This window comes from Saimiri boliviensis, chromosome 19 (genome assembly GCF_048565385.1).
Source record: "Saimiri boliviensis isolate mSaiBol1 chromosome 19, mSaiBol1.pri, whole genome shotgun sequence".
NCBI classification, from domain to species: domain Eukaryota; kingdom Metazoa; phylum Chordata; class Mammalia; order Primates; family Cebidae; genus Saimiri; species Saimiri boliviensis.
Genome location: NC_133467.1, coordinates 29,071,984 through 29,083,283, shown reverse-complemented (window position 1 = coordinate 29,083,283; position 11,300 = coordinate 29,071,984). Strand labels below are relative to the sequence as shown.

General features: G+C 39.3%; 1 protein-coding gene across 1 annotated transcript; it reads left to right on the top strand.

Annotated features, from left to right (window-relative positions):
- Window positions 1-3,011: 3,011 nt before the first annotated feature.
- On the top strand, window positions 3,012-11,075 carry RGS4 (regulator of G protein signaling 4). The gene is made up of 6 exons (XM_003943392.4): window positions 3,012-3,367; window positions 3,650-3,923; window positions 6,761-6,865; window positions 7,153-7,214; window positions 7,804-7,970; window positions 8,638-11,075. The coding sequence occupies exons 1-6, from the start codon at window positions 3,310-3,312 to the stop codon at window positions 8,875-8,877; spliced, it is 906 nt and encodes a 301-aa protein (XP_003943441.1). The 5' UTR covers window positions 3,012-3,309; the 3' UTR covers window positions 8,878-11,075.
- Window positions 11,076-11,300: the final 225 nt, after the last annotated feature.

Sequence of the window (11,300 nt, the reverse complement as noted above, 5' to 3'; positions counted from 1 at the left end):
TGTGTGTATAATTGATGAGACAGGATTCAAGCTGCTAACTCTGCTAACTAGTCTCCCTGCTTTGACACTCTGCCCACTCATCTCAATCATTCTTACAAAAGAGTCAGAATGATCAGATCATGCCCTTCCTCTGCTTTGGTTTCTTCCGTGGATTTCCACTGCACTTTGATAAAGTCCATCCTCTTGACAACAGCCTACAAATCCTTGCAGGATCTATCATCTACGTTCCATCTCCTTTTATGCTACTTTCATCATGTTCTCAATTCTCTAGCTATGCTGGCTCCCTCCTGTTCTTTCGCAATTTTTTTTAATTTTAAAAATTTGTGTATATTTATGGGTTATAAGTGAAATATTCTTTTTACATGCATAGACTGTATAGTGGTAAAGTCAGGGCTTTTAGGGTATCCATCACCTGAATGATGTACATTGTACCTCTTAAGTAATTTCTCACTATCCACTGATTTCTTGCCCTCTCATCTTTCTGAGCCTCCATTGTCTATCATTCCACACTCTACATCTATGTGTACACATTATTTAGTTCCCACTTATAAGTGACAACATGCAGTGTTTGTCCTTCTGTGTCTGATTTGTTTCACTTCAGATAATGGCCCCCAGTTCCATCTAGGTTGCTGCAAAAGGCATGATTTCATTTTTGGGGGGGGCTGTGTTCTTTCTCAATTTAGATAAAGAACACTTGCACTTGCTGTTACTTCTGTTTGGAATACTAATTCCTGGGCTTCTTGCATTGCTTTCTCCTTCGCAGTCATCAAATCTTATTTTAGATACCACTTCTTTAAAGAGGCCTTTCCTGACCACCTTGGCTAAATTAGCCCTTCACCATCTGATTGCTTTCTAGCACATCACCTGCCCATTTTATTCATGGTACAGGTCAAAATCTAGAATCATCTGATTTGTTGATTTTCTGACTCCTTCTACTGGGATGAAAACTCTACTAGGGTGGAGATTTTGCCCGCTTGTTGACCATGCTAAATACAGTTCTTCAAACAGTACCTGATAGAGAGTAGGTGTCAGAAATTCTTAAACAAATGGATTTTATTTATTCATTCTTAAACAAATGAATACATAAAAAGTAGATCTTTTGAGAATAAAGCTCTTCTACACTACCAGAGTCACCCAGGAATGACAAATCACAGAATAACAGAATTCATTGCTTTGTGCATATCAGAGAAAGAAGGTGGAAGGTTGTCAAGGTATCATGATGTACCAGCCCTCGCCTCCTCAAACACAATCTGCAAGTCCCACAGTGAAAAAATAAGTTAACTCATGTAAAGCATTTTACAAACACTTTTTTAAAGTTTTAAAACTCCTAAGAAAGCAAGATTTAATAGCCAAAGAAGTGAGTAAATATGAAATGCCTGAACAGAGTAATGAGTTAAGCATGTTAGAAGACCTGATTCTAATAGGGAACTGGCACAGGGAGGTATGCTGCAACTCCTGCTTTCACAGAGCAAGAACAAATATGGGCAAGTGAGCATTCCTTGAATAAAATATGTGAGATTGACATTGGATTCTATTCTCTACTGTGTATAATAGAATGATAAAAAATTATTTAATTAGCACTTTGTAGTTTGGAAATATCTCTATTTACACAGTTTATCTCATTTGATCAGACTGTTGAGTTATAGGATGGCACAGTGGACAACTCACGTAACTGAGTATAGAGACACCTAGATCTGGACCCAGCTCCATTAGTAAGAAGCTGTAACCTCAGCAAGTCACTTTCTCTTTCTGGGTCTCTATTCCCTTTTTGGTGAAATGAGGGTGTTAGGCTAGATTGCCTTTAAAGTCCCACTTTGTCTTTAAAGTCCCATCTATTGCAGTGATTTATACTTAACTCGTGACGAATCAGGCTTCTCTTACTCTAAGTCCAAGACATAAAGTTCTCATTGTGGAATTTCAGGCATCAGTAAATCTTTTTGGGTCCTCACTTATGTTCCTGAAATCAGTCTATTTGAGTGATCACTCTCTTAGGTGCCCGGGTAAACAAAGGCCATGGTTCTTCTTTGAGTGATCTTCTTTCCCTTTTAGTCTGTCCTCCTTGATGTCATTTCTGACTGGTTCTTCTCCCTGGTTCATCTTCCTTGGTCTGATGACCTCCCTAATTTCACATTGTACTGTAGTTCCTTCCACACCACCATCAGGGATGGCTGTCAACTTTCATTTGTTCTATGTTATAATTCAAGGAAAAGTTGCCCAGTAGCTAATCTAATAAACGTTTTTCTATCTTTATGGGCAGCTAGAGACTTTTTCCTGTAATTTAAATGCATCTTCCGTGGATGATGGTCCCTCCACCATTTTATATTTGTCTGCTGTCTTATTGCTCTACTAGTCATGGAAGGAGTTGGTACTGGGGGCAGTGTAGGATGTTCAAGGGTATGTATTAGGTAGGGCCACATATGGGCATTGCTTTGTGCCAGTCTTTCTATATTTTTGGTATTTTGCATTTCACAGGAACCCAACTATTTTTCACCTCTTCCACCTAAACCATTTGATGCCTCTGTTTCTTATAAATAAAGAACAGCTCATTGTAGCCTGTGATCAGAAACCTATCTGCTTTCAAAATGAAAGCTGTTTTGGTCAGACTTAGTAATTAATTCCCTCCTTCCACTTATAGCTTTCCTCCATGAAAAAGATCCCTCTGTAACTCCGGTGTAGGTATTTGATACCTGGCTATAAGATGTGAAATGCCTGAATGTTTCAGTCCATGTAGTCATTTCAGTCCTTGATATTGTATGTAAAAGATACTAGTTGTCCAGGTGTTCAGAAACACGCGTAGGGCTTAATATTTTTATGATTAGTTTGAAGGCTGGTGATATATAAGGCAAACTACATATTTTTCTGCCTGCTCTCTCTCTCTGCACATCCCTCTTTATCTTTTGAGATACCAGTTTGGAGACTTAGAGTTACATAAGACATAAACCCATTTGCCAATAAGAATCGGTGTGTATATTTGCTCATCTACTCCCTCCTTGGGTCCTCGAGCTGCTGTTTTAGACTTTTTATAGGACGCAGGCATGTACAGGAGAAACTGTCAGTGCTAGGCTGAATGCTGTTGTTACCAAGATTTCTAGAAAAGTATTCTGCAGTCAGGTTGATTACGGCTAGCGCGAATCTATTTTTCCTAGGCTAGTTTCTCTTTGCTGCCGGGCTTATAACTGTCTGTCATCCAGCTATTGCTCTCCACCTTCCTGTTTGCATAACAAGCAAGGCAACTTCTGCAAATCACTGCATGGAGACGATGATCCTACCAACTCCCTTTTGGAAACCGTGAAGATCAGACCTTGGACCATGTATAATATGATGCTTCTAATCCAAAAGAGGAAGGACATTGGGAATCAGCTCCTAAGTAAGCTCCAGAATTTTTGCTGGTACTTTTCCTTCAGGAGGCAACTTTCCTTGATATTGTTTTTTTTTTGTTTTTTTTTTTTTTTAATAGACATATGAACAAATACTGTATTTTGCAGTGTTGTACAAATGCTTTTTTTCCTTTTCTAGAAATTCGAAACCTTTGACATTCATAGAGACTTGAGTACATTTTTTTCTGTTTGCCTCCTTTGCAGAAGGATTTTCTGTGCTCCTTCACTTAGCATTGCTGATGCGTCAGTCTTTTCTTCCTCATCTCTTTCAGGGGCTGGAGAGGCAGAGGGAGACAGAGGAGCTGGTACTGCAGAGCTGTCGTCTGATTGGCTGGATGGTCGTAGCTGGGCTATAAAAGAGACCCCTACAGGCTTGGTAGAAAGACGCTCAGAGAATTCTGACAGTATCTTTGCCGGAGAAGAGGCAAAGTACTCTCAAAGCCGAAACCACAGCTCCTCCTGCCGCATTTTTCTGCTTGCGAATCCCAAGCTGTTAAATAAGATGTGCAAAGGGCTTGCAGGTCTGCCGGCTTCTTGCTTGAGGAGGTAAGATTGCTTTCAGCCGTTAACCATGCTAAACTTTTGGATAGACTTTCTCAGTTATTTACATGTTGTACTTACTAACCTAGTTCTGTGCAGTTAGAAACAGTGTGGTCAGGAGAGCAATGACTTCCTAACTTTCTTCCTCCAAGACTAGCTAGATATTGTGATTTAAGACACGTGTTCCCCAAATTTCAGTCCTTAGGTGTTGTTTTATGACCTCAATTTTGAGAACCGTTCTGTTCTTTAAGCCAGGTCTAAGCAAGCTAGTTTTAATTAAGAAGTGAGATAAGATTTGAGGCTATGTATAGTGGTCTGTAATATTTCCATCTGTGATTTCTACTGTTATTTGAGCATCCCTGGAGTACACAGAAGCCTGGCTCTGGGCTTTCTGATTGTATGCTGTATCTTGTTTGAGGGAAAGTACCCCACAAGGAGGTTTGGCTACATCATCGGAAAGACATTATGCTTTCTGTGTGGTGCTGCAGTATCTTTCAGTCTCTATGTTCTCATAAGCAAATGTTACAATGAGATATGAGTTTCAGAGCCAGATTTTCCTTATCTCTCTGCTGCATCTCTAGTTCTTAAAGTATCTTAGATGAGTGTGGTTGAGAAGTACAGATCATTACAAATCAGTTAACAGTTTTGTAGAAGATCTCACCTGAAAGACATTGTTTTGTTTGTATATTCTCTTAATGTTTTTAAAAGACCTTACAGGCATACAGCTATTCATTTGTGTTTGCTTTTTCAAAAAAAAGGCATAAACAAAATGCATTCAGAGAATGATTGTATATTAGCCAGTTGAAAATAAAACACAAAATGAGTGCATATTACATTACTTAATCTTGCAGATAAAAGTAAAAAGTCAATCTAGAGGTATACTACCTGCTTTCTTATCACCCTGCAAATAGAAATTACCACAATTTTTATTTTGGGAATAATTTCAGAAAACATAATGTTTTATGTACCATTAAAACATTTGCTCTTCAAATATTGTGTCATTCAGGAGTGTGGAAGTATCAATGGCTTCTTTAAAATGAAGCAGGAGGGTCTGGCAGAGAGCATGAAATAAGTGCCTCTGACCTTCACGATTAATTTTCTGAATGGAGTGGGGCAAATTACTTCAAGCTTCAGTTAACTTACATATAAAATGAACCATTCAAAGATACAAGAGTGTCAGGAGAAGTTACGCTCTGGTAAATATTTTGCAAGGCAGATAAAAGATAGTACTAGAGCTGTGCCCTTGAAGAGTTGAGCAGCTAATCTAAGGAGGTAAACCCTACATTAGCAGGATGAGCTGCTGTTCCCTTTCCTCACCAAATCGTCTAGTCCAACATCTTTACCACCAGTGTCTGAGGCTCCAGAGGAGCCATCTCCTGCTCAAGGTGACATAGCTGGTGAATGAGTTAGGGCCAAATCTAGATTTCCTGGCTCCAATAACTCCTGAAGTCATTTTTGGTTTTTATTTTTATGGTTTTAGTATAAGAATACTTGCTAAGCACACTTACCCCTTTATTGATCAATAGCTCTCAGATCTCAGGTAGATCCAGCACATGGAAATATGAATTCATTTCTGTTTGGACTTCATGATATACTTATATTATCACCTTGGAATTGCCCTAACATTCAGGATTATATCTTATTATCATCAAAAAGGATATTATATCCCCTGATCAGTCATCAGTCAGGGAAGCAGAGGAGGGAAAGTAGTCTTGGGAGAAAGAGAAAATACTACTTAAGAGGCAGTCAGCGAACATAATGGAATTCAAACTTTCTGGGAAAACCTACATACATAAACCACTAATGTATTAGTAGCCATCCTAAATGTCTTTATATCTCTGTGGCTTTATTTTTCTTGCTCCAAATAGGAACATTTAGTTATTCGTTTTTTTTAAAGAATGATACTTCTCTTTTAAAATTATTTTTTTGGCTTTCATAATAAAAGAGATGCAAGCAAGAGGATAGTTAAGAAAAAGTAAGAGTTGAGTTTAAGGCTTATTAAAGGACCCCGTTTTTCCAGTTAGTCAGGAGCCCTATTGTACCCTGGCTACCTATTAAACGGCTGCAATAGACTAGAAGCTCAGTGATGGCTCTAGCTGCTTCTCCTTATAGTTTTTAAGCCTCAAATGCCCTTTATAGTGTGTATGTCCTTTAACGTAGGTATTAAATAGGAAAGCAGCAGCAGCAGCAGCAGCAGGTATTATCTTCAAAGAAGCCCCAAAGAGCTCAGGTTTCAGCTTGGGCATTGGCGTTCACCGTCCATGTTCCATTGCCCTCTGCTGGAACTGCGTGCCTCAGTGTATTCTCCCTGCATACCTCACAGCAGGAACTGCTTGGCCCACCACGTACATGGCTGGAACGGAATAGACTTTTTCTTTCCTGCGGTGCTCCCACAGTTTCCTCCCTGCCAGCAGGGAGACAGATGGAAATGGCAAGCACCTGCCAGAAGGTGGCGTGCAGCAAGGACGTGCAGCCCTACTGCCTTCTGATTCCCCAAAATTACTCAAAGATCGCTCATGTTTTCAGTGTGGTTCTGTTGAAGATACCAAAGGTATTCTGTTGGTCAAAATGACGGGCATACAAAGGCTTCTGAGATTTCTGAGGTGAACTGAAGGGTCAGAATTCAAGTTGTGGATGAAGGAACTAGTGTTATGACTGTGCCTCAAGGTTTTGTAGCAAGTCATAGGCAACCAAAAGAGGAATCTTGTTTTCCTCAGAATTCATGCCACCTCCAACTCCCATTCCCTAAATAAATGCCTCTGAGCCATAGACTAGTAATGGACTCTTGATCTTTTAAAGAAAACTGGTTATCATTATTGATTCTTTTTTTCTCCTCTGTGCAGTGCAAAAGATATGAAACATCGGCTAGGTTTCCTGCTGCAGAAATCTGATTCCTGTGAACATAATTCTTCTCACTGCAAGAAGGACAAAGTGGTTATTTGCCAGAGGTAAGAGAAAAGGCCTTGGTGAAGATCTACCGAGTATTAACTGACGATAGATGTGTTGTGCTTCTACTTAAGCCAGATTTGAACCAAGAGAGCCTCCCTTTTCATGGAGATTATAACTACATTTGAAATTTCTATACTTTTAGTGAAAAACTGCCCTCATCAGCAATATATTTTGTCATAATTATAGAAAATAAAATCTCTGCTTTATATTCAGGATCTTAGATTTCTTGCCCCCATTTTGTATCATGGCATTCCAATTCTTTTCTGTTTCTCTCTAATTTTTCTAGGGTGAGCCAAGAGGAAGTTAAGAAATGGGCTGAATCACTGGAAAACCTGATTAGTCATGAATGTAAGTTTGACAGCAACCTGGGATGAGGTACTCTAGATAAGATAAGTTATATTGTGCTGATCTAATAGTAACTGCATCAAGGCCTGGCTTCTTTCTGATGTTCAGACTCAGGAGACCCTTATGGTCCTATATTCAGTCTGTTTCAAATTTTAATATACCCTGGAGCTTTGTGATATACAATGAAAAGTTTATACAGGAACCATGTGGGAAACCATCTCTCTCATCACAAGGAAAAAGGGAAGAGAGAAAAAATGATAAATACTGGTATTTTCTTGCAAAATCAATGTCAGTTTCTCTTTCCCAAATCCACCTTAGTAATTGATAGCTGCATAGGCATTTCAGAAACAAAATACTTTCTTGAAAGAGGCTTCAAACTTGAGTATGAATCATTAGATAGAACTGGAATCCACTAGACATCAAACACAGATTAGGGTTACCTGATTCCAAGTGACTTGAAAAAAGCGGGTGAAGTAAGAGATTTCTTGAACCTATGCTTTATTTCCCCAAATACCTCAGCTTCATGTGAAATCTCATATCCAAGAGGCCAGCCGGTGTGATGGCAACTGTGGTCCTTTCTTCTGTATCACAGGTGGGCTGGCAGCTTTCAAAGCTTTCTTGAAGTCTGAATATAGTGAGGAGAATATTGACTTCTGGATCAGCTGTGAAGAGTACAAGAAAATCAAATCACCGTCTAAACTAAGCCCCAAGGCCAAAAAGATCTATAATGAATTCATCTCAGTCCAGGCAACCAAAGAGGTAGGTTTTTACGGATACATGAAAATTGTACCTATTTATGGGGTATGGGTGATATTTTGATACATGCATACAATGTGTAATGATCAAATCAGGGCAATTTGTATATAGATATCTCAAATATTTATTATTTATTTGTGTAGAGAACATTCCAAATCTATTCTAGCTATTTTGAAATATACAATAAACTATTGATAACTATCGTCACCCTACTATGCAATCAAACACTAGGACCTATTCCCTCTATCCAGCTATCTATTCCTTCTATTCATTAGCCAACCAACCAAAAAGTTAAGCTTTTATGGCAGAGAACTCTCTGGATCTTAATGAAGTTTCCTAGAATAGTGGAGCTGACTATCATAATCTTGACAACCCCAAATAAATCAGTTTTTTAAAAAATCTCTTTTGTCCATGTGACTTACAAAACCTCCCTTCATGAATTTTTCTGATGAATCTCCCCAATTTATTAGAACAGAAGATCTTGCCCTGCCTACTCTGAAACAGAATGAATCTTTTATACTCTCTCACATGTACCAGGGACGAGACTGATGTCACTTTTGTTTGTCACTTCTGAAATATGGAGGGTGCACGGTCACTTACAAGTCGCTACAAAGCATGCAGCCTCCCATCAGGATATAGGTCTAATGGAGCCTTGGCCTTTGCCCCTCAGGTGAACCTGGATTCTTGCACTAGGGAAGAGACAAGCCGGAACATGTTGGAGCCTACAATAACCTGCTTCGATGAGGCTCAGAAGAAAATTTTCAACTTGATGGAGAAGGATTCCTACCGCCGCTTCCTCAAGTCACGATTCTATCTTGATTTGGTCAACCCTTCCAGCTGTGGGGCAGAGAAGCAGAAAGGAGCCAAGAGTTCTGCAGACTGTGCTTCCCTGGTCCCCCAGTGTGCCTAATTCTCACCTGGAGGCAGAGGGATGACATGCCAAGACTCAATGCTCTGGAAAACCTGAGGCCAAATATTGATCTGTATTAAGCTCCAGTGCTTTATCCACATTGTAGCCTAATATTCATGCTGCCTGCCATGTGTGAGTCACTTCCACGCATAAACTAGATATAGCTTTTGGTGATTGAGTGTTCATCAGGGTGGGACCCCATCCCAGTCCAATTTCCCTAAGTTTCTTTGAGAGTTCTTTGGGAGCAAATATCTAAATCACGGCCTGGTAGGTCTGGATTTTCAAAGATAGTTGGCGGTTTCCTCCTCCCAACAGTTTTACCTTGGGTTAGTTGGCTAGTGCATGTCACATGACAGCCACATGCACATGTATTCTGTTGGCCAGCACATTCTGCAGGCTAGATGTTTAGATGAGGTTGATCTATGTGCTTGTGTGTATGTCTGTATATATAGATATGTGATATATGTACACATATACATATATACATTATTTCTGTATATAGATGTCTGTGTCTACATATATATGTATGAGTGTATGTATATATACACACACGAACTTCTGCAAGAATGATGAGAAAGATCCTAGGTGCTCATAACTAGAGTATGTGTATGTACTTACATGCATGTTTTGATCTCTGTTCTTTCATACTACCTTTGAACAGGGCAAAATGAACTAACTGCCATGTAGTCTAAGAAAGAAATGCTAACCTGTGGAAAGTTGCTTTTGTAAAATTCCATGGATCTTGCTGGAGAAGCATCCAAGGAACTTCATGCTTGATTAAACCACTGACAGCCTCCACTTCAAGCACTATTCTAAAGAGCAAATACCTTAGCTCCTTTGAGCTGGTTTTCACTGATGGCACTTTTGAGCTCCTGAGCTGCCAGGGCATGCTTATTAGCCGCTGGGTTGATGCGGAGTGGGGAGACAGGATGTTGAGCTGAATGAAGAAATGCAGTTAAGGCCTTGCCAGCAACACCTACCATAAGTTACTGGCTGAAAGAGCGCACAGAAGTTAAAGGTTACTGTTTTTATCCTCTACCCTTTTTTCCTCTCCTGATCAAGGTGCTCTTCTCATTTTTTCCTGAGAACCTTAGCCATCAGATGAGGCTTCTTAGTTTCTTGTGGTTGGTTATTGTTTCTTTATAATGGCTCTGGACTATATGCCTATATTTATAAACCAGCAGCAGAGGAAAGATTATATTTTATAAGAGGGAAACAAGTTTTCACAATTTGAAAAGCCCACGTAAGTTTTCTCTTTGAAGGTAGAATCTTGTTAATTTCACTCCAAACATCAGGGCTAACAGAGACTGAAGCATTTCTTTTTAGGCTCTGAGACTAAGTGAGAGGAAAAGGAAAGAAAAAAAAAAATGACTGTCTAACCAATTGTTAGAACTACTGTTTGCAACTTTTCAAGGCACATTGAAATACTTGAAAACTTCTCATTTCTGTTATTTATGATGTTATTTTGTACAAGCTTTTATTATTATGTTGTTTTATAAATGGAGGTGCAGGATATCACCTGAATTATTAATGAACGCCCAGGAAGTAATTTTCTTCTCATTCTTCTAAAAATATTGCCTTTGAAAGTGCACACACATGCACCCGCATACACTCCATTCATTGCTCCAGTATAAATTACATGCATGAGTACCTTGTGGCTGTTAAGCCAATGTCATGGGCTGCAAAATGAAGACACAGAGTGTGTGCATACAAATCTCACGGTATTAAAGTTGTAGATTTTCTAATTGTACCCTTTTTGTCTCTATGGCAATCTTGCCCTTAATATCCCTGCAGTTCCTCATCCGTGTCATTTTCTGTTATACACAGTTCCACAATTTTGTCTCTAGTTGACTTCAAATGTGTAACTTTATTGGTCTTACCCTATTATAATTGTCATGACTTTCAGATTGTATCTGAACTCACAGACGGCTGTCTTACCAATAGGTCTGGAAGGTCATTCTGAATGAGAAGTAAATTATTTTATGTAATACATTTCTGAGTGTGTTTTTCAGTTGTATTTCCCTGTTGTTTCAGCACCATTTCCTATGGTGAGCTTGCCTGCTCATGCTCTCTGGACAGATTACTACTTCCTTTTGCATGCCTGTTTCTATAATGTGCTTTATAGGCCTCAAAGCTGATGCTTCCAGTGGAAACACATGCATCTTAATAATAAGGGTAAATAAATGCTCCATACGAAACTATTTGCTTGGAAACACATTAATGATCCACAGAGACATGTTATGAGAAACATCAGGGTGTAGGGTGACTTTAGAAAAAGACTCAGACTGAGTTTTTAATCCCTCCTATGCCAGTGAACTCTGGGAAAGAAAGCGCAAACTGAATATTTGTGTATTCCTTAGTTCATGCCACTGCTCTGCCTGGCTTTCCTCATAGAACCAAGGCAATCTTAGCTTCAGAGACTG